This window comes from Colobus angolensis, unplaced genomic scaffold, assembly GCF_000951035.1.
Source record: "Colobus angolensis palliatus isolate OR3802 unplaced genomic scaffold, Cang.pa_1.0 Scaffold326, whole genome shotgun sequence".
Lineage (NCBI taxonomy): Eukaryota > Metazoa > Chordata > Mammalia > Primates > Cercopithecidae > Colobus > Colobus angolensis.
Window position 1 is genome coordinate 1,260,587 of NW_012116555.1, and position 24,600 is coordinate 1,285,186.

At 34.0% G+C, this 24,600-nt stretch overlaps 1 protein-coding gene across 1 annotated transcript in view; it reads right to left on the bottom strand.

Annotated features, from left to right (window-relative positions):
- The window catches only part of POT1 (protection of telomeres 1), a 103,580-nt gene that overhangs the window by 36,400 nt on the left and 42,580 nt on the right, over positions 1–24,600 (bottom strand). Inside the window, exons 7-9 of the mRNA XM_011951751.1 lie at positions 16,192–16,322; positions 8,560–8,850; positions 3,779–3,934 (exon numbers count right to left, since the gene is read on the bottom strand). Coding sequence (XP_011807141.1) covers positions 3,779–3,934; positions 8,560–8,850; positions 16,192–16,322 — 578 coding nt within the window. The remainder of the gene's footprint in view (positions 1–3,778; positions 3,935–8,559; positions 8,851–16,191; positions 16,323–24,600) is intronic.

The following is a 24,600-nucleotide window of genomic DNA, read 5'->3' on the forward strand; positions in this document are numbered from 1 at the left end:
TGGGGAGCAAAAAAAAAAAAAAAAAAAAAGAGAAGAGAATTCCTAAAGGGAAAAATTACAAATTTTAAATGTATTTCTTGCTACTTGTCCTTTCTTCTTTAAAACAAAAAATTAAGGGGTGGGGAGCAAAAAAAAAAAAAAAAAAAACAAGAGCAGGCAGGGGCTCAAAGGTTTGAAGCGTAGAGTTTTATTTCCTAAAACTTAAAAGTGCCTGAAATTAATGTGGCAAAACATTTAAAAATAAGGTGAACACATGGGTGTTTATTATACTATCTTGTCTACTACAGTATTTTTTAATATAACAAAATTTTGAGGCCAAGACACAAGTTATTCACATAAAGATAAGTTGTTATTATCAAAAATTCCTTATGGAGGCAGCATTGTATTTTTTTAAAAGCTTCACTAAAAATACTACGAAATGTGCCAGATGCTCTATTATAAAAAACAAGTATTGGTTAATCTTGTCAGTATTAAGATTCCAAAAATACAAATGAAACATCAACCAAAAAATTATAAAAATATAGTTTAAAAAATGATGATAGATGTCTATTTAAATACAGAAACAGTAAAAAAAAAAAAAAAGTAAAGTAAATATGGCTAGTAAGAAAAAACTATCCCTTTAGAAATAATCAACCGATTCCTCATAAACTGTCAAGAATTTCTCTTTAGGTTTATTATTTTTAATTCCCTGAATATGTCAAAATAGCCAATTAAATCACAGTTGTTGAACTATTAAAGGCCAAAACATAATTATGACCATGTATATTTTATAATTAACAATTGTCTCTGGTTAAGAGTAGGGATTTAGAAAGTAAAGCTTTAGTTTCTAGAAAAAATATTTGCAATCTCAGTTTACGTGACTTGATCTGTGTAAAATGTTTAAGGGAATGACATAACAAAAAGTGAGATTCAGAAAATAGTTAAGGGCAATTCAAATTCTAAAATGTATTGCTTATAGATGTTGATTGTATTATATCCTATAATTGCATTATACTGTCCTCTTTATTAAAATAAAAACACATTTTTTCCTGCTCCTATACAACAAAAGTCTTCCGCACTGGTTCCAGGTATTTTTATATAAAAATGTAATTTTAAACAGTTGTCTTGCAAGTACCAAGAAGAATTCATTTATATCAATGTCATGTGAGTGAAGAGTTCCTAAATCAAGAAGAAATGTTACAGAGGTTGTCAGAAAACAAATAAATGTGATGTCAATGTGTAGTAAATAAAAATCTAAAGTTATGTACACAGAGAAAAATCATTTTCATTTTTATATTGCATTGCAGACAAGTAATATAATGCCATGATATCTTTACAGAAAACACAGTGTCATATATTTTTCTTAATTATGTGTGCTCATATCACCCTCTAGTGGGCAAAATAAAGCAGACCATAAAAAAGGAAAAAAGAATCTGAAAAAAAATCCACAGCATTCACAGATTCATTCATTCAGCAGCAGCTCTTACTTACTTCATCCTCACTACAGGGAAAGCACTGTGATAGGTGCTGTTCAGGACTAAGATAAGAAAAGCAGGAAAAGCAGAAACAGAAAGACTTGTGTTGGAAGACTTATGTTTGGAAGCAGTATAGGGAAAGAGAAGAGAATTAAATGGCAAAGGAAGGTATGTAGAGTGTGGAACTAAGGTGAATCTAAAATGTAAATTCATTTTGTTTATGAAAGAACCATATGAAAAAACCTCCAGAACTGAACTTATCATTATATTTAATTTTGAAATAAACTAATCAATGTAGATAATATCTTTCAGGGAAATAACGTCAAAAATATATCCTCAACAGTCAGTGTTTTCTGATATGTCACAGAGGTATGTGCATGCATATATACACACTTACAGAGGACAAAATACAGTCACTATTTTCCTGGATCCTGGATTTAATCTAATTTATTGATTTGAATTGGGTAAACTTGGTTTTTTTTGTTTGTTTTTGTTTTTTCTGTAACCCAGAACAGTGTTGATAGTGAACTTATTTGTAATACAATGTAGAATGGACATATTTGCTACTCCATGGCCACTCATTTATAAAGGGAAATTGGGCACTGAAATTCAGGTCTTCACTCTTCTTTTAACTTCCTATAAGTAGACTAGAAGATATTTGTGATGTAGATCCCTTCCATTTAATGCTTTAAAGGATTAGCTCTGCAAAGAGACATTGTGGATTCAAACACTGGCTTCATCCAGATAGGGACAGGAGGCAGGGAAATTCTAGGTAGAAGAGGGCAGATCCCCAGCAAGGACCCTGCTCTCAAGCTGAAAAGCCTGATACCACAGCCCAAAGTGAGAACTTACATCCCTGTTTTCCTGCTCAAATGCTGCCTTTTCCAAAACTACCCATGGCCCACCCCAACTGCCATCCTGTGCCCATAAAAACCCCAGGCTCAGCCAGCAGAGGGAAGAGAGGCAGCTGGCCATCAGAGACTATGGCTGGATGTCAGAGAGAAGCAGCTTGACTTCAGAGGGACAGCCTGATGGTGTAACCTGGGAGAAGAATCTGGCCCTAGAGGGCTAGACTTCAGGGTAAGACTACCTTCCTGCTCCATCCCCTTTTCACCTCCCCTTTCCACTGAGCCACTTTCACCAGTAATAAAATCCCCTGCATTTACCATCTTCAATTTATTCTTGAGACCTCATTCCTCCCAGATGCTAGACAAGAGCTCGGGTGCCGCAAGTGTGGTGCGAAAGGCAGTCACAGTTACCCTCCACTGAGTTGTTAACACGTCAGCTGTCCACGGACAGCAGAGCTAAAACAGTACTGTAACACTTCCTCTGGGGCTTCAGGGGTCACCAGCACCCTCTCAGATGCTGCTGTAGGGCCAGTACAGAGTTTGCTTCTGCCCGTGCCCAAAAGCCCTTGCCTGGCTCCTGCACCTGCTCACCTGCATGCTCCCACTCCTGTGGTCTCAGTGAGTGGAGCTCTCCCCTGCCAGCACTGAAGTGGCTGGCTAGTTCCAGCACCCATGCACTCTAGTTCCCGCCTGTGAAGGGGTCAGGGAAATACCCTGCTTCAATCCAACTAGCTGTGGAATCTTGAACCACTGATTCAACCTCTGAGTGCCTCATTTCACATTTGTAGAATGAGATGACTATCATCACCTATCTTATCAGAGAGTATCAAATGCATATGAAATGCCTAGAAAAGGTTACTCTTATTACTGTATTATTATTTATCATACCATTCTTTACTACAAAAAGTACTTTCAAATAAAAGATACAATAGAGAAAAAAAATTTCCTACAATTTTTAATAGTTAAGTACTGCCATATCTAAACTGTGCACCTTAATGTATTTCAAAAGAAAGCATGCAAATTCTATAAATTACACACTATACACACATTCCCAATTTACAATATACATTAGAGGTAATTGAACAATTTGTTAAACTAATGAACAAAAAGTTATCAGCTACATTCTATCAAACCAGTTTATCAAGCTTAGTCTTTAAGTTAGCAATATTTTATACAGCATTTGTCATTCTAAAGCAGTATTATCTCACATGACAAAACTTTTCTGTACTATTTTCACAGTAAAATTATGTATACCTTTAAGATACTTAAGAAAGATTATTTTAAAAATTGCTCTAATGCATTAAATTTATCTTTTAATAATTTATTGTAACATACATTTTACAACTTAAAAATCAAAGAAATAAATATAATTTCTAGACTGTATCACCTATACATGTAACCATATATAAAAAATTTACATGAGCAAAAATCACTATAATTTATAAAAACATAAAATATTTTCCTACTCAACATCACCTTCAGAGATCTTGCCACATGAACATGGTTATCGTAGACTAAAATGTCTATTGTCAGATTTTGTAGCCGATGGATGTGACTTAAATCACCTTCAAGAACAAGGTCTTGTATTAAGACTCTCCAAGATGGAAATGGCGTCCTGGTGCCATCCCATACCTGCCATAAGAGAGCAGAGTAGTTTCATGATCCTTTCGAAAAAATGCTTGTGCTAAAAAGTTTTTTCCTGGTAATAGTACTTAAAAGTAATTAAACGTATGCCTCTGAATATTGGCACTATTTTAAATATGACATTATTTTCTGATTGTAAAAGAACTACATATGAAATATGGGTAATGTGGAAAATGTAGAAGAATGTAAAGAAGAAAGAGTCACACTGCCATAAACCTAGACTCAACATTCCTGAGTCAAGTGTTTTTATACAATAAAAACAAACCGAAATGGTCTTGAAAAACACTCATATGTATTAAAACATTTTTGCATATAAATACAACTAGTAAAATTACAAATGTTCTAAAAATTATAAAAGTAATACATTTCTTTGACATTAATCAAATTATTTCTATGAGATTCAGTCTCATTTTTATTTTTGTTTTGTTTTGCTTTTTGAATTTTTTATTATTATTATTATACTTTAAGTTCTAGGGTACATGTGCATAACGTGCAGGTTTGTTACGTATGTATACTTGTGCCATGTTGGTGTGCGGCACCCATCAACTCGTCAGCACCCATCAACTCGTCATTTACATCAGGTATAACTCCCAATGCAATCCCTCCCTCCCCCCCCATGATAGGCCCCAGTGTGTGATGTTCCCCTTCCCGAGTCCAAGTGATCTCATTGTTCAGTTCCCACCTATGAATGAGAACTTGCGGTGTTTGGTTTTCTGTTCTTGTGATAGTTTGCTAAGAATGATGGTTTCCAGCTGCATCCATGTCCCTATAACTCATTTTTAAATTAGCTGTAAAGCATTATTCTGATGTTTCCATACAAATAAGTAAATGTTGTAAATTTGAATAATTTCCTTTATATGATGATTTTCTGGTTCACATTATGCTTTTTGTTCTCCAAACCATATTACAAATGAGACATACAAACTACCTACCAGCTATGGCTACAAATGACTCCTGGTTATTTATTTAAAAAAAAAAAAAAAACATAAAACAAAACACAAAAGATAAGGCTGCACCAATACTGTAGATATTAAAACAAATAGAATATATACACTTAGAGAAAATTCAATTTGAGAGCACCGCTCAGAAAAATAATTTATATAATATTAACAGAATAGAGAAAAATGTGGAATGATGCCAGATCAACAAATTTATTGAATTATATTTAATGTAAATGATTGGTGTACCATGGCTACTGAAAAATTAACATGAATGCATTGTGGTTAGTAAAAAAGGTACCAACATTAATATTGTGCCCAGGTTGAGATGGAAAATGATTATACTATTTCGTATGTAACCAGACATTATTTTGAGCAATGTCTAGCTCCTCTGTTTTTAAAAAATAAAATTTAAAAATTATTTCTGATACATAAGAAAATCAATGTATGGAAAAAAAATCACTCATAATTCTATTTCCCAGAGACAAAAACAGTAAAATGTTGCTTTATAGGCCTCCCAATATATTTTTCTATGTACATATACATTTTTAGCATGTAAATGAAACTACAGTAATCACTAAATAGACTATCATGAAATTCTATCTCAACAAGTACATGTCTATAATGTCATTTTATGGTTACAAAGTATTTTATGGTTAACATTTCCAATGTTATTTTATGGTCATCCTACATAAATAGTGTACACAATTTCCTACTGTTAGTATTGGGGCTTTTTCTAATTTTTCTACTGTATTCTCATTTTTTATACTGTAAGAAAGATAAATATATCCTTTTAAGTGCACCTTTATAAATATTTTAAATTATTTCCTTAAGATAATGAAAATAAAATTGCTAAGTTGAAGGGTACAAAAATACTTTTGAGGTTACTTTTAAATTGTCATAAGAAAGGTTTTTACTAATTCTTTCCATTTTTAAAATTACACTTTAAGTTTTGGGATACATGTGCAGAATGTGCAGGTTTGTTACATAGGTATACATGTGCCATGGTGGCTTGCTGCACCCATCAACCCATCATCTATAATAGGTATTTCTCCTAATGCTATCTCTCCCCTAGCCCCCTACCCCACAACAGGCCCTGGTGTGTGATATTCCCCTCCCTGTCTCCATGTGTTCTCATTGTTCAACTCCCAGTTATGAGTGAGAACATGCGGTGTTTGGTTTTCCGTTTTTGTGTTAGTTGGCTGAGAATGATGGTTTCTAGCTTCATCCACATCCCTGCAAAGGATACGAACTGATCCTTTTTTTGGCTGCATAGTATTTCATGGTGTATATGTGACACATTTTCTTAATCCAGTCTATCATTCATGGGCATTTGGGTTGGTTCCAAGTCTTTGCTACTGTGAATAGTGCTGCAATAAACATACAATGTGCATGTGGCTTTATAGCAGAATGATTTATAATCCTTTGGGTATATACCCAGTAATGGGATTGCAGTGTCAAATGGTATTTCTGGTTCTAGATCCTTGAGGAACTGCCACACTATCTTCCACAATGGTTGAACTAATTTACACTCCCACCAACAGTGTAAAAGCATTCCCATTTCTCCACATTCTCTCCAGCACCTGTTGTTTCCTGACTTTTTAATGACTGCCATTCTAACTGGTGTGAGGTGGTATCTCATTGTGATTTTGATTTGCATTTCTGTAATGACCAGTGATTATGAACTTTTTTTCATATGTCTGTTAGCCGCACAAAGGTCTTCTTTTGAGGAGTGTCTGTTCATACCCTTCGCCTACATTTTAATGGGGTTGTTTTTTCTTGTAAATTAGTTTAAGCTCCTTGTAGATTTTGGATATTAGCCCTTTGAAAGATGGAGAGATTGCAAAAATGTTCTCCCATTCTGTAGGCCGCCTGTTCACTCTGATGATAGTTTCTTTCGCTGTGCAGAAGCTCTTTAACTTAACTAGATCCATTTGTCAATTTTGGCTTTTGTTGTCATTGCTTTTGGTGTTTTAGTCATGAAGTCTTTGCCCATGACTATGTCCTGAATGGTACTGCCTAGGTTTTCTTCTAGGGTTTTTATGGTTTTAGGGCTTATGTTTAAGTCTTTAACCCATCGTGAGTTAATTTTTGTATAAGGTGTAATGAAGGGGTCCAGTTTCAGTTTTCTGCATATGGCTAGCCAGTTTTCCCAACACCATTTTATTAAATAGGGAATCCTTTCCCCATTGCTTGTTTTTGTCAGGTTTGTCAAAGATCAGATGATTGTAGACGTGTGGCGTTATTTCTGAGGCCTCTGTTGTGTTCCATTGGTCTATATATCTGTTTTGGTAGCAGTACAATGCTTTTTTGGTTACTGTAGCCTTGTAGTATAGGTTGAAGCCAGGCAGCGTGACGCCTCTAGCTTTGTTCTTTTTGCTTAGGATTATCTTGGGTACATGGGCTCTTGGGCTCTTTATTGACTTTTCAGTGTTATATTTTAAACTAACACTTACATGACAGTTGTTTTCACTTGTCCAAAAAAGTTATCTATTACAATGGGATGCAGGTATATGTTTTGTTTCTGTAGAGAGAAAATGTAGACTCAACTATTTCAGCTAAAATTTGGCACATTTTATCTTAGAATTTAAGAATTTTCTAAAAACACAGTCAAAAGATAGAATCTTCCTCACTGCACAGCAGTAGAGTCCTTGTCATAGGAAGTGCTCAGTTGTAGCAAATGCTCATTTGTTAAGAATGTCACTTTTGCCAGAGAGTACGACTGGCTGACCTAAGATTCATTCTAACTTTGTTTGATTTTATATTGCTTTTGTTTCAGCTTTATCATATCTGACTTATTTAACTTTCTGTATGGCATATATTTACAACTTTCTCATAGTATTCCACGTGTATATGAATGTGCTATTTTCAACTGCTAGAACTTTATATTTTATTCAATGATTGCTAACTTCTCCGTTCTTTAATATGGGCAAGGTATAAATGATAATGCTAAACCCCAAGACTTGTCCAAGTGCCACTGCACTCCATTTCTTGCCCTATTATTCCAAAGAGAGTACAGAGAAATAACCATAGGAGCAGGCCTGAAGAGGCATTTGTTTAAATGTATCCTCCATAGGATGTCCAGGCAAGAAAAACAGACATTCAGCTTCTCCAGAAGTTATTCTCTAAACTGGGATAGGTGTAAACAGAGATTTGATGGGTCTTAAGTTACTTTATCTTGCTGATTTAAAAGCAAAACACAGTAATACAAAATGCTTCAAAACTATCCACGGTATGACTATGAAGTAGGCAGTGAAAGACATAAGAAGAGAACCCAACATCAATGGGACAAAAAAGTAAATAAATGAGAGGGAAGGTGATCTTGACAGGGAAACAGAAATATTCATGTATAGGACTACAAACTATGAAATAATAGAAAACAAGTCTACATACTATTACTACTAAAATAAAAAAATGCATAAGTCACACTATATTTAACATGTAGATCTCATAACACTGGAAGGAACGTGTAAAACAGGAAGGAAAGTTAAAATTTTAGAGAGGTACAAGAGTAGAGCTGCATGAATATCAAAGCTCATCAAAAACAGTTAAAATTTAAGTTCCTAATATAATACACAGTATGCATATTTGTCTCATCAGAAAGCTGAAACATAAGCTCTTTACAGACATGTAAGTGGTGCTAACTTATAATTCCCAGTATTAAAAAATATGTACCTTTAGAAGAAATGATGCTCCGTCCACTTCTGCTTTGCCCAAGAGCTGACAAGTCAGGTCAAAATACTGCATTGGCTGCACATCACACAATTTTAATAATGTCCAAGATGGTGACATATGAGTAGATGCCCAAACACGTAAGGTTTCTACCATTTTGTGGTCCTCAGTAGTGAAGTTAAAATACTTGCTTGAAGTGCGAGGTATGATAGGGGCTCCCAAAGTTCCCTCAAATGTCAAAGATGCAAAGCCAGAGCTAGTGATACCCTGAGTCTCCTTTTTATATACTTGAATCTAAGAAAGTAGGGCAAAGTAAAAAAGAGATACAAATAAAATAGCTTACTGATGCAGAATCTATGAACTGAAGAAATTGGAAAGATTATCAATTTTGCCAGCATAATTAGGAGAGGGCATTTTTTAAAAACTATTTTTTATTTAATTGGCATATGAAATTCTACTCTCACGTGCTGGTGCTACACTAAGATACATAAGTATCATGGACACTGTGAACCTCCATGCAAAATTCACTTGAATTTTTTAAAGAGCTAGATGGTGGTCTCCCTAATCCTATCAAGCTTGCAGTGTTACATTTTATTTATTAGTTTTTTTATTAAGGTGTAATTTATACAAAGAAAAAGGATCATAAATGACAGTGACTTACGAATATTACAGAAAAGACTAGAACACTTGAAATATGAGAATATAAAGTGAATAAAATGAAGCTCAGGCTAGGGTTTAATCAGAGTGACTGAGAGCACTGAGATATGCCATAAGCTCTTTTGTTTTCTGAATCTGGGGGCTGTTATCAGAGGCACATATATTTATATTGCTATATCTTCATGAAGAGACCCCTTTGTCTTTATGAAAAGCTCCTTTCAAAACTTTCTCATAGTAATACAGTTATTTCATTTCCCTTATGTTTATTTAGTACATTTTTTTTTTACAGCTTTAGTTCTAACTTGTTTAGGTCTTCATTTTAAAGTGCACTTCTTGTAGGTAGCATATATTTGGTTCCTGATTTTTTTTGTTCAATCCATCTTTCCCTTGCAAATGGAAATTAGTCCATTCACAGAAAGGCAGTTATTAACATGGCCATATTTGAGTCTACTATCTTGTTTTCCTTTTTTTCCATGCTTCTTGCTTTTTAGCTTCTTTGCTTTTTTAAAACTTTTCTTTTTTTTTTTCTATTGTTCCTTTCTTGTTTTCCTTTTGGAATTCTTATTAGTGCTCCACTTCCTTCTTCTTAGCTATGAATAAATCTTTAACTTTTCAATGTCTACTTGGAAATCAATATTGTTCTACTATGTACTTTATACTTTCCATTTCATACTTGCCACTTCCTATTTTACGCATTCTACTTCACAAATACAACTTTTCACTGGTAGAATTCCATTCACTCATCCCACCCATCCTTTGTGTTACTGTTGTAGTATTTTTTCTACATATTTTATAATCTCCACCATGTAATATTACTGGTTTTGCTTTAAATAGGCATTTATCTTGTAATTAATTTATGGAAAGAAATAAAAACATTGTGTTTACATATTTACTATTTTTTCCTTCATTTTTTGTATTTTTGTCACTTCTTAACTATCCAGCTTCTAGTTGCTAGCATTCCTCTTTGGCCGGAATATCATTCTTTTGCATTAATGCTATGCAGATATGCTGGCCATGGACTATCTCATTTTTCCTTTATATAAAATGTTTATTTCACTCTCATTCCTGAAGAATGTATTTGCTGGATATAAAATTCTGTGTGAACCAATTTTTTTCTATCACCACGTACAAATTATTTCTTTGTTCTCTGGGTGTCACTGTCTCTGGTAAAAAGTGAAAGATGACTGGTATCATTGTTCTCCGACAATGCTTCATTTATTCTCCAGTTGATTTCAAGATTTTTCTCTTTTTCAATTGTTTCACTATCTTTTGTTTGGATGTGTTTTTCTTTGTGCATACCCTGCATAAAGTACATTTAAGTCTTTGTTTTTCCTCAAATTTGGGGAAATTCTGGTCTTTATTTCTATAAATATTTTATTTCTCTTCACCCGCTCTCCTCTTGCATCCTAAATTACATGTAACATTTGATAGTGTTCCACAGGTCCTTAGGGTCCATTAATTTTTATTTAATCCTTGTTCTTCAGATTAGGTAGCTTCTAATGATTTGTCATCAATTTAACTTATATATGATCTTAGCCCATCCAGTAGATTTTTCTTTTCATTTGTTCTTTTCAGTTCCTGAATCTTCTCTGCTGAAATTTATCTTTTCACATTCATTTAACATCTTCCTCTAATTCACTGAATGTATTTTTGCTTAATTCCTTTTTTAAAATTATTTTATTTATTTATTTATTTATTTTTGAGAAGGGTTTCGTTCTGTCACTCAGGCTGGAATGCAGTGGTGTAATAATATTTCACTGCAGCCACGACCTCCCGGGCTCAAGGGATCTTCCCACCTCCACTTAATTCTTTGAAAGTCTGTATAATCTGTGCTTTAAAGTTTTGTTTAATAAAGACAACATTTGGGCTACCATGGAGTTGGTCTGGAATGTCTATGCTTTCTTTTTTCTTGACTAGGGGTAACACTTTCTTGTTTTCATGTCTAATATATCTTTTTTCTTTACTAGACATCATAGATGCTATACTGTAAAGACTGAATTATGTCGGCTTCTTCTGACAAACACTGATTTTTGTTCTTGCTGGCCACTGAGTTGTTGTCTGGTCATCTTAAACTCATGAATGCTTGTTTTTATGCTTTGTTAGGGTGAACTGTGGAAAGCCCATGATGTTTCCCAAAGTCTTCTACATTGATGGGACTCATCCTGCAAACTCTCTGCGAAGTCTTCTCCGTAGAACTTGTTTTAGGCTTTGACAAAACATGTGTATAATAGGCCTTACTGTAAGATGTGGTCCTTTGTGAGGTGAGCTACTTTAGGGAGGTGAAATCTTTGTATTGCCTCAGCTGAATGTCCAAGGTGTTAAATAGGTATTAATAAGGTTATCTGTCCCTATCTTGGACTTCCAGCACCCCCCATTACTAGACCTCTAGTATCTGCTTCATGTTCAACCACAGTTCAAACCCATAGCAGCTTTTGTAATCCTTAAGTAGTTGTACCCTGCCCTGTGCAGCCTGGCTTTCAACCAAGTATTCAAGTCCACCCCAACCCTGGTGGACTTTTAGACATCCCCTTCTGTATAGCTCTTTCCTCTCTGGTTTCTTGTTGTGAAAATTCCAGTTTTCAGATGCCTTGAACTTTGACTTTAGCTATATCAGGACCACAGCTTGAACTTCAGCTTACTGTGCAGTGGTTGAGAAAATGTCTGTAGGCAGGGATGTGGTCATCACGGGGCTTACTTTAAAAGTTTCTCTTCACTCTCTGATCATAGCTACCCATTGTCCGATGCCTAAAAAACACTTGCCTCATACGTTTTATGGGTCTTCGTGGCAGCAGGGCTAGTCAAGTATCAGTTAATTTCTCATAATGTAGAAGTTCACTCTGCAGATTCTAACTATACTTGCCTACAACTGATCTATTACCTAACTTTACACTTTTAAATGGATTCTACTTGATGTATATGCTGCCTCTCTTTTATACTCCAATGTCTGATTGATTCTTGGTTCTGTGATCATCACTGTTATCACCAATTCCATGCTCACTAGTGTATACTATTTACCAAAGCTTGCCTCTGCTGATTATCAAGGTAAAACAGAACCAACTTCCAGCTTAGGTGTGTTGGTAGCTTTCACATATCATTTATGAGCAGGTCCTCTTTGCTTGAGATTCAAAATACACCTTAATTAGTCTACTTCTATTTCCACCACCACTGTAGTCTAAGGCATCCTTATTTCATGTCTGTAAACTGAAATAGTCTTCTAAAGAATATCTTTGCCTTCATGCTTATTCTTCAACAACCCATCTGTTATCCACGTGTTACTGAGTGATTTTCAAAATTTTAACCAATCATTTCATGTGCACATTTAAAACCCTCTCATGACTTCTCATTATACCTAGAGTAAAATCTAAATAACTTACCTACTACAATTTCATCTCGTAACACCTCCCCCATAGCTGACTAGGATCCAGGCTAGTCTTCTTTCTGTTTCTCCAATACCACGCTCATTCCTATTATAGGGCCTTGGCACCTATAGTGTCATCTGGTGGAAAACATTTTCCCTCAAATCTCAATAGGACTTCTCATTATCATCATTTGGGTCTCAATTCTTATGTCTCCTCATTAGAAAGGTCTTTCATGATTTTGCCTTTATTTATTTATTTATTTATTATTTTTGAGATGGAGTCTCGCTCTGTCGGCCAGGCTGGAGTGCAATGGTGCGATCTCGGCTCACTGCAACCTCCGCCTCCCAGGTTCAAGCAATTCTCCTACCTCAGCCTCCCGAGCAGCTGTGACTACAAGCACCCACCACCACACCTGGCTAATATTTGTATTTTTAGTAGAGACAGCGTTTCACCATACTGGCCAGGCTGGTCTCGAACTTCTGACCTTGCGATCCTCCTGCCTAGACCTCCCAAAGTGCTGGGATTACAGGTGTGAGCCACCGCGCCCGGTTGCTTTATTTTCTTTACAGCAACTATCACTACTTGAAATTACTTTGATGTATATGTTTACTTTTATATTGTCTGCTTCTTTGCATTAAAACAGAAGCCTATACAAAAAAAAAAAAAAACAGTAAATATTTGCTGGAAAAAAGAAGAGTAGATCTTGACTCTTGTTTTATATATATTTTTGCTATGAACTATGATCTTCAAATTGCAATAAGAAAAACAAGAAAAAATAAATTCTAGCTGTTTTATGTATATTTTCGCTATGAATTATGATCTTCAAACCGCAATAAGAAAAACAAGAAAAAATAAATTTTGATATCTAAAACAGATGTCTGTACTTAGAATGACCTTGCTCAACTAAAGAAAACAGGGCTATTCAAACAAAACTAGCAAACTGTCAACATAAAGAGTGTAAGGAAGCACTAGTAGCCCTAAATATGAACATTTCATGAAAACAGAGAAACAACTTTATAGAAAAATATAGTAACCCTAAATCTATACAGCAGCCTTAAAATATATAAAACATAAAATTAAATAAGAAGGCTTAAACCCCATTAACATTGCTTTAAATTATTAAGCAAAATCGATAGAGCTAAAAGAAACAGGTAAATCCTCTATCATAGTAGTCTTTAAAACACAGTTTTCAATAGCTGATAAAATAAGTAGATAAGAAGTAAAAAATGACATTGACCATATGGTAGAATATAAAGTAAGCATTCACAAATTTCAAAATACTAAACATTTCAGAGTATGTTTCCTGACCACAATAAACAATAGTAAAAAAAGGTAACTATTAAATGATTTAAATAAATGTAAAAAACAAACAATAATCCTATGGAATTGGATTGAATATAACTCTCTCTATATATATTATTTGGATTATTTGAATATAATTCAAATATAAATTCAATATATAAATATGTGTTCAATATAATTCAATATATTCAATAATAATTCAATATATACTCGATGATTCAATATTTATTTGAATTTTCATATTGATTTCCTCTCTGACTTATGGATTATTTACAAATTATTTATAAACCCATAGATCAGAGATGAAATCAATGATCAATATAAAAATTCAATTATATATTCAACTGAATGGCAATGAAGTTATGACAAATTAAAACCTGCTGGATACAACTAAGGCAGTACTTAAAAAATTTATAGTCATAAATGAATATATTACAAAAGAGGTGGCTAAATTATTATAGTAGTAAAGTTAATCTTCTACAGTGATAATACTGTATCTTTAAATTCATTCACATTTCTCTAGACTGTGAATGAAGCCATGTATGGTCTGTAAGTGTTTGTGTACATAAATTGTTGAAAATCTCCAAAAAATTTTCCAAAATACTTGGTGAAAAAAGTCTGCATATAAGTGTACCCATGTAGTTCAAACCTGTGTTGTTCAAGGGGTAACTATATGTTGTTACAGGTCATGAGACTCTTTACTCCTGTAGCAGGAGACACAATAATGATCTCCCTGGATGGGGATATGAGGGAAGTTTCTAGAGTGTTAGCTATATGAGTATAGTTATATTGTGAATGATGAAGCGTTTATCTATTTGCTATTAAATAGTAACTTCCATAAACAATAACAACAACTAAATATGTTTATGAAGGAAGCGTGCATTCTTTGAATACAGTATATAGGAAACAATACTTTGAAAAGTAAGCAATTTTTTGACATTTAAATAAGTATGTATTACATGGCTATGATAATATTTCTTTTTTTCTTTTTCGAATCAGAGTTTTGCTCTTTTTGCCCAGGCTGGAGTGCAATAGCACAATCTTGTCTTGCCACAACCTCCACCCTTCAGGTTCAAGTGATTCTTCTGCCTCAGCCTCCTGCCTGAATAGCTGGTATTACCACTATTACCAAGCATGTAGCACCACGCCCGGCTAATTTTGTATTAGACAGGGTTTCTCCATGTTGGTCAGGATGGTCTCGAATTCCTGACCTCAGGTGATCCGCCAGTGTCAACCTCCCAAAGTGCTGGGATTACAGGTGTGAGCCACCACACCCAGCGATGATAATATTTCTATTTCTTTCTATCTTTACACAAATATTCTCTATTATCCTCCTATTCTCAAGGAAACAGCATTAATAGGTCATAAGAAGTGCCTAAGAGTAGAACACAGCTGAACGCTGTCCTCATTTATGAGTATCAGACTGACCATGAAGGACAGAATTAAACTGAAGCCTTAGAAGAAAAAGACAACCAAGATGATAAAAAGAGGTTACATGGAAACCCATGTAACCAAGGAAAACATGAAGAAACTGAAATACTTAAAATCTAAGGGACTGAAAATATACAAAGTATTTAAAAGCTGTCCAAAGCATCATGCAGTAATTTCCAAAGAAAAATTCCAAAAGTGCATTGAACAAAAAAGCTCAATTAAATAAATATTATAGCAATAAGGAAAATAAGTTTGAGAAAATAATAATCTTTTGCATTTGTGAGTTCTAAAATTTTTATTTCTTAAAAATTGTGCTATTTAATAACTCTACCCTTATATTAAAGGCTTTCTTACATTTAGTTATTTAACTACAGGCATACTTTTAAAAGTACCTGTTCATATCTTATTTCTTATAAATGAAAACCAACTTAATTAGATTTTATACTTAGTATCTCAATGTTTTCATTGAACTTGAATTAATACAAGAAACGGGAAAGAATAATATAATCTCCTAATCTTTGTATACATTTTTTCTTGTTGACCTAAAGCTGTTTCTTAAAACATTAAAACACAAATGTTCTTTATCAAACTCTACAGATAAAACTTCTACAGCATTAGTCTATATTTAGAAATAGAAGACAGAATGGAACTAGTCTTAATCAGGGCATGTAATACATTTCTGGGGAACGAAGGCAAGTGGTTTGTTCAAATGAAGATGTTTCTTACTGTAAATTATTTGAAGTCTGATAATATTTACACTACTTCTTATCTCGTGAAAAGCTTGCTGTCATGTTCTAACAAAGCAACCACATGATTAGTGCTAACTAGTTTCAGTGAACAATACAGAGTTCTCTTCAAATAAAGTTCTAGACAGTATGAATTATACCTTCAGCCTGTGAAAGCGAACAATATCTCCATTTTTATAAATTATTGGAAGGGCTTCATAGTTTCCACTAAAGAGCAGGCAAGTTAATTTTACATTTGTCTGGTCCACAATTGTTACAACTGAGCAATAATCTGGAAAACACAAAAATATTTTACCTGACTTTCAATATTTTAAAGCATTTGATAAAATAAGAATATGCTTACTTCAAAACACCAAACTTTACTCTTCCTTTTAATTAAACCTTCTAAGAGTTAAAAAAACAGACATTTTCTTAGCTTTCAATACACACTGCAAAATTATTTTGCAGAAGTGTTCTATAAATATTACTTTTAGAAAGTTTAGTAAAACAAAAATAAAAATCTCATTCAGTATAAATTGTCTGGAGAGAAAATAACCTTTTTTATTGCTTCAAGGTTTACAAATCATGAAACATAAACATAGTCAAATAAGAAAAAAGCAATTTATAAAATAAACATAACTAAATTTAGAATGAAAACAAAGGCTAAGATATTTATAGCAGATATGAAGGGTTGTACCCATACTGCATAAAGAACTTATAAAAATCAGGATGATACAGTATATATGTCATACAAATGAATAAACAATTCATAGAAAACTACATCATAACAAAAAATTCAAAAGAGAAAATGGCAATTCTTGCTAGTCACCTATAAAAAATTCTACATTATAACAAAAGAGAGGTATTTTATAAAATTTAAACAGGCAGAAAAATTTAATATTCGGGTTGCTGTAAAATGGTAACTTCAAACACTGGTGGTAGTAAAAACTGCCTTTAATTTTTTTTTTAATTAACACATAAAAGATTGTATTTATGGTGTGCTATACATCGTTTTGAAGCACACATACACTGTGAAATCATCAAATCTAGCTAACGAAAATACACATATTACCTCACATAGTAATTTTTGCAGTGAGAACACTTTACATCCATTTTCTTAGCATTTTTCAAGAATACAATATATTTTTCACTACAGTCACTATGTTATACAATAGAACCCCTGAACTTATTCTTGCTAACCAAAATATTGTATCCTTTGACCAACATCTCCCCAAAACCTTCCCATAGCCACACAGGTCCCTGGCAACAACCATTCTACTCTCTACTTCTATGAGATCAATTTTTAAGATTCTGTGCCTGGCATTTTACTTAAGAATGTCCTCCAGGTTCATCCATGTTGTCGTAAATGATAGAATTTCCTTCTTATGTCTAAAGAGTATTCCACTGTGTATATAGACCACACTTTCTTTATTCATCCATTAATGGACGCTTAGGTTTATTCTATGCCTAATGTGAATAAGCCTGCAATAAACATGGGAGTGCGGATGTCTCTTCAACATACTGATTATTTCCTTTTGATATACATAGTAGTGCTCCCTATCTGGAGTGTCACCTTCCACAGTTTCAGTTACCTGCAGTCAACCATGATCTACAAATATTTAATGGAAAATTCCAGAAATAAACAACATGAATCATCCCTTCATGCAGGGTATCCACACTGTCCATGCTCCCTGCCTGTTAGTCACTTAGTAGCTGTCTTTGCTATCATATCAACTGTTGAGGTATCACAGTGCTTGTGATCATGCAACTCTTATTTTACTTAATAATGGCCCCAAAGTGCTAAGACAAAGTGGTAAGTGCTTAGTTAAACTTTATTATAGGTATGTATATTTAGGGAAAAAAGTGTATACAGAGTTCAGTACCATCCATGGTTCTGGGCAGCTGCTAGGGGTCTTGGAGCATATCCCCTTTGGACAAAGGAAAAGTACTGTACCCAGTAGTGAGATTGTGGGATCATATGGCAGTTCTAATTTTTGGAAGAATATTTGTATGTTTTCCACAATACCTGTGCTAATTTACACTGCCACCTAAAATGTGCAAAGGTTATCTTTTCTTCACACCCTTGCGATACTAGTCTTCTTTTTGATAACAGCTATTCTAATAGGTGAGAAGTGATATCTTGCTGTGGTTTTATTTTAATGATTAGTGATGTTGAACATCTTTTCGCATACTTGTCTGCCATTTGTACGTTATTTTTAAAGAAATGTCTATTCAGGTCCTTTGCCCATGTTTAAATTGGGTTGTTTTCTAATCATCTAGTTGAGTTCCTCATATACTTTAGATATTAACCCATTATCAGATACACAGTTTGCAAATATTTTCTCCCATTCTTTACTCTGTTAATGTTGGTTGTGCAGAAAGTTTTTAAGCTTCATACAATCCCATTTGTCTATTCTTGCTTTCACTGCCTGAGCTTTTGAGGTCCTTTCCAAAGAATTTTTGGTGAGCTCAATCTCATGGAGCTTTTCCCCTATGTTTTCTTCTAGTAGGTTCATAGTACTACATTGAACAGAAGTGGCAAGAGTGGGCATCTTTGTCTTGTTACAGATCTTAGAGGAAAAGATTTCAACTTTTTCTGCATTTATTAAAAGGATCACATAATTTTTGTGCTCCATTCTGCCAATAAACATTTTGATTTGCGTGTGTGGAACCACCCTTGCATACCTGGAATAAATCCTACTTGATCATGGCAAATAGTCTCTTTAATGTGCTGTTGAATTTGGTTTGCTAGTATTCTGTTGAGGATTTTTGCAACTATATTGGCCTGCAGTTTTTTTGCTGTTAGTTTTTACTGTGTCTTTGTGTCTTCAGTATCAGAGTAACGCTGGCCTCGTGAAATGAGTTTGGAAAATATTTCCTTCTCTTCCATTTTTGGAAGAGGCTGAGAAGAATTGGTGTTAGTTCTCCATCGAATGTTTGATAGAATTTGATGCTGCCTATACACATGATTCAGAAAGTGCATTGACTTTCTGTCCTTCCTAGTCCCCTAGTAATGAAGGTATAGAGATTGAAAGGAACAAATCACGAAACAGTGAAGGAAAGGAGAGTGGAAAAAAACAACGTATTTCAGGAAAATGGAAAGTAAGTGGTTAAGAGATAAAATAAACAGAAGAGGCCAAAATCCAGAAGATACTACAAGGTGGCTACAGTAAAGATGGGAGCCACTGGGATTAAGTGTGAGAGTAAAAAGTAGAGATGAAATCAGGGGATCCATTAGAAGTTTACACACAGAACAAGTGTTTCAATTCAATGACTAACCATCCTTATTCTCCATTTCCCTGAAAATGACTTCAGGCAGCATCTTTATATTTAACAACCTTTCCATTTTGAAAAATTCTAGGAACACAGGTTCTTTTCCAAGGAAGCTGTACTCATTAACTGGAAAGTGGTAAGACTTCTCATGTTGGTGCTAACAACTAGAATAAATTCCATCTCACCATCACATTAGGGAACCTACAGCTTGGTTGGCAGTTCTCATCCCACCCACCCTAGGCTGAAAATTTCAATCAACATGCCCTAACAAGTACTATTAGTCACTATCAAGTTTCCCACTCAAGGAGAGGGAGTATTAGAGAAATGAACTACTTACAAACAAAGCAAATGAGAAAGGTATATGAAACTTAAACTATACCTACATTCTTAAATACAAAAATACAGCAGAAAATTACCAGACACTAGAATAAAAATGGAAGACACTGTAATCCTAGCACTTTGGGAGGCCAAGGTGGGTAGATCATTTGAGGTCAGGAGTTCAAGACCAGCCTGGCCAACATGGTGAAACCCCACCTCTACTAAAAATTACAAAAGTTAGCTGGGTGGTAGTGGTGCTCTCCTGGGAAGTGGAGGTTGCAGTGAGTCGAGATCATGACACTGCACTCCAGCCTGGATGACAGAGTGAGATCTGTCTCACACACAAAAAAAAGGAGACAGAAAGAAAATGGGGTTAAGAAGAAAAAGGAGAGAAGGGAGTACGGGGGAGAAAAAAAAGGAGAGAGAGAGCAAAGGGGAAAAAGAAGGGAGGAAAGAGAGAGGAATGGGAAGGGAAAGGGAGACGAGAAAGAAAGGAGGATAGAAAAAGAGAAATCTGAATTTGTGAGAAGGGTGAAATAACCTGGAACAAAAAAAAAAAAACAACTCTAAAAATGAAAAAAACTTTAATAAGCATTTTCAAAAAGAGTAAAAATATATTATATTCTCATTCCTTGAGGACCCACTGGCTCCAATTTTAGGTTTTAAGTTTCCTTTGTCACTATTTCTTACTATTAGTAAGGAGCGACACTTCATGCCATTTTTTCTTTGTTAGCAGTCTTCCAATGACCAAAGATAAATTTTATTTATTTTTCGAAACACAGAACACATTCTTACTTGCAATTACCATATGACTCTATTGTACCCTTTTATACATCTGAGATACATTATGGAATCTTTTTTCCCTATATCTTGAAATATATTGATATTCATTATCTGAGTAAATATTTCATCACTATGCATTAATTATTTCTATGCACGCTTAAAAAGACTAATTTTTAAAATGTGAAATGAGGCAATTGTCTAAAGGATGATACAAGAATCAAATAATCACTATTATATCATTCTTCAGTTTTCATACTCAAGATATAAAAGAAGTTTAGAGACACAATCTTTTGAGTTTCTTCTTTAGCTTTATTTAAACATAGTTAAAAATTCAGAATTTTAAAATTTGTGCCCACGGTCAGTGAGAACATTGATGGAGGAAGTCATTTAACCATTATTAGATGAATCAGAAGCTAAATGCAAAAACAGCAGCGCGTTAGCCAATGATGATAAAATTGATCACATAAGTAAAATCTCAGGCTATTTATCTCCAGATGATATCCTATATAAAGTTTCTCAAGCTCAAAAATTGAGGCATGAAAATACGTTTCTAAAAATAGGGAGAAAACACAAAATATTTCCAAAAACAGAGAGGAAATATGGTATTCTTATCCAGTAAGTCATTCAACAAAAATGATTTCACCATACGATATTCTGGGACATGACTAAGGACCATTCCATTTTGCTAAAATGACTTGTGATGGCATTCTTTCATCTTAAATGATATTTGCATATCAAAATTTACATAAAATGGCATGTAAATGGATATGTAGAAGGCAAGTGTATACATAAAGGTAGTGGAAAGAATAGGTGAGCTCAAAATGAAAGATCCATCTTTAATCATCTGAACTGATGTTTAGAAATCTAAAATAGAAACTGTTTTGTAATTATGGAGCAAAAACAGCTGCTCTCTCCAAAAAAATTTTTGAGTCAACAAAGTTTTCAAAAGTATTTTGATGATGCAAGTGCAAGAAGAAAAACCAAAAGCAGTAATAAGCTAGAACCATTTGTTTGTGTATCTTCAAAACTAGGAAAATATGGGATTATGAAATAAAAATGACTTTGCTATGTTTATATCCTTTTTATAATTTTTAATGAGTTTATTATCTCCTTATTCTCAATGCTGTATAATATTTGAAAAATGACTTAAAAATTCAAAAACTTTAAAAGGTATTGGACCCATATAGTAAAAGATAATGATTTTTTTTCCTATTATGTTTGGGTGTCAAAAAACATGATATCTCTTAGAACTTAAAGCAAAAGGAAAAAGAATGACAAAAGGACAGAAAATGGAGAAAAAAATGAGTAAGAGAGAAAACTCAAAGAATTCAGCTTTCTGAACTCTGCTTTCTGAGAAAGAGATCCTCTTTATGGATATTTGGATATGGTACAACAGCCTGCTTCCCCACAATGAGGTTATATCCTCACTTACGCAATTTAGTTCAAAATTCAGGGGCGCTGAACATATGTACCATTACTTAAATATACAGACTGTTTCTGTAAATTTTTCTGGAACATACACATTAAAGGAAATTCATGTGGCAAGAATGGGCTATTGTTCTCAACTCCAGCACTTGTACACTTTTGTGGAACATTCTACAGCAAATACATACTCTGTAAAAAATTCAGGAGCAAAAGAAAAGCCATACAAAAATATTCTATTAACTGTTCTACTCTACATAGACTTTGTTTCTATTAAATTCTGTACCCCAGGCAAAAAAGTCAGAACCAAAGAACAGCTGACAATCTTATTCCATAAAATCAACTTTAGCAGTACAATATCTGACCAAGAGAAGCCCCAAAAGTAAAGTGTTCTAGAGGAAGAACATTTACTAGAAGTGAATGATGGAATCTTCCAATTAAAAGGGCCCACTGAAGGCAAACAGGATAAATGATCACACCAAGTCACATAATTGTGAAATTAAGGAACACCAAATATTTTTTAAAATTCTAAAAACTTCTGTAGAGAATAAAACAAGTCACCAATGTAAGACTGAGAAGCAGATTAACATCAGACTTTTCTATCAACACGACTGGGGTTACTAAAAAGACAACAAATCAATGTCTTCAAAGTCTAAGGAAAAATTTTGATACTTCAACTTTATAAAACCTGACAAAACTATCAATCAAGCATAAAGACAGATGAAGAACATTTCCAGATTTTGGCCAATCAAATATTTTACCTCCACAGTATCTTTCTTAGGTAATTCTCCAGCAATACAATGGGAAAAAACATAAAATAGGAAAATGCAGAGTACGGACAATAGTAATGGATCTCCCAGATTGATAGAGAGTAGGCCTAGCAAACTACTACTCTAGATTGGAGCAGAAGGGAGCTGATAAGAAAGGAGAGGTTCATTAAAAAAAAAAAAGAGTAATCACTTAGCATAATGTTCTCCAGATTCCTTCATGTTTCTTCAAGTGACGGGATTTCCTTCTTTTCTCCACATGATTTCATTTACACATGGAATCTAAAATAGTCAAACTTACAGAAGTAGAAAGTGATTATTGATGCCAGGGAGTGGGGGTGGTGAGAAATGGGGAGATGCTGGCCTGGCACGGTGGCTCATGCCTGTAATCCCAGCACTTTGAGAGGACAAGGTGGGTGGATCACTTGAGGCCAGGAGTTCGAGACTAGCCTGGCCAATATGGTGAAACCGCGTCTCTACTAAAAATACAAAAAATTAACCAGGTGTGGTGGTGCCTGTCTGTAACCCCAGCTATTTAGGGGGCTGAGACACGAGAATCACTTGAACACAGGAGGCAGAGATTGCAGTAAGCTGAGATCATGCCACTGCACTCCAGCCTAGGTGACAGAGTAACTCTGTCTCAAAAAAAGGGGAGGGGAGAAATGCTCACCGAAGGATATACAAACTTTCAGTTCAACAGGAGGAATAAATTTTCAAGATTTGCACAGTACGGTGACCATGGTTAATAATAATGTATTGCATATTTCAAATTTGCTGAGAGATTTTAAATGTTCTCACCACAAAAAATAAGTATGTGATGTAATGGATATGTTAATTAGCTTTATGTAATCATTCCACAATATATACACATATCTAAACATCACATTGTCCCCCACAATATATGTCTGCTTGCCAATTTAAAATAAAAATTTAAATTAAAACAATAAATAATCCCATAGACAACTACGTATTTACATAAACTCGAGGGCATAGCGAAGGCGCAGTTTTATCATTAATAACAATAGCAACAAAAAAGAAAAGGCATTAGAAATCCCACAAAATATAAAAGATTATACAGGAATATCTCATCCAAATATGAAGAAAACTAAAATGTAGCATAGAGATAGCCAAAGAATGGAAGAAATATGTATGGTACAGAAGAGAATATAAATGCTCATAATTATGACAAAAGATAAGTAAAGGTATACCTGACAGAAGACTAGAGAACAAAGTAAACAACAACACTGAATAAAGTTGACGAATAAGAAATGAAAGACAAATACATTATTTAAAGTTGAAGAAAATCAATAAGAAAAAATGAATAAAAATTTAAAAGGAATGATATTTTCCATAGTATAAAACGTTTATATAATCTAAACTCTTCTTCTGAAAATACTAATTGTTTGTTAAATTACAACCACATGGTAACACTTTAAAAAAATTATTTCTCAAATCAAAAGTTAATCCCAGGATAAAAACAAATAATCCAGGAGGTGAACCAAGGTGGGAGGCAAATTCAAAAGCTAAAACACATCTGAAAGGGCTCTTACTAGAAATCCAGAGTTTTGGAAATTATACACCAAGTCTGAAAAAAGAAACTACATCTTGGTCTATTGCAAGGTAGAAGCTGAAAGTGAGCTATCAGCATAAATCATTTATCTTAAAAAATGGAAGCTATGGGAAAAAAATCCATCTGCTAGTATAGAGAATCACGAAGAAAATCTGCCTGTCTGTGCCATGGTTTGGAAACGAGGGGAAAATAATAATAGGCCAGTTTGTGGAGTAACTGGCATTAATACATTCAATGAAATTTGTGTAGATATCCTCTTAGCTTGGTTTTCTTTAGTTTTTGTTTTCTTTTGGTTTTTGTTAATGGCAAATGACATGTTGACTCTAAAGTTAAAATGGACGAGTAGGGGCTACTGTTATTTAAGACATACTTGAAAAAGAAGAATGCAATGGGATATTTTTCTGTTGAACAGCAAGATTAAAAAGTAAAGAAATTGG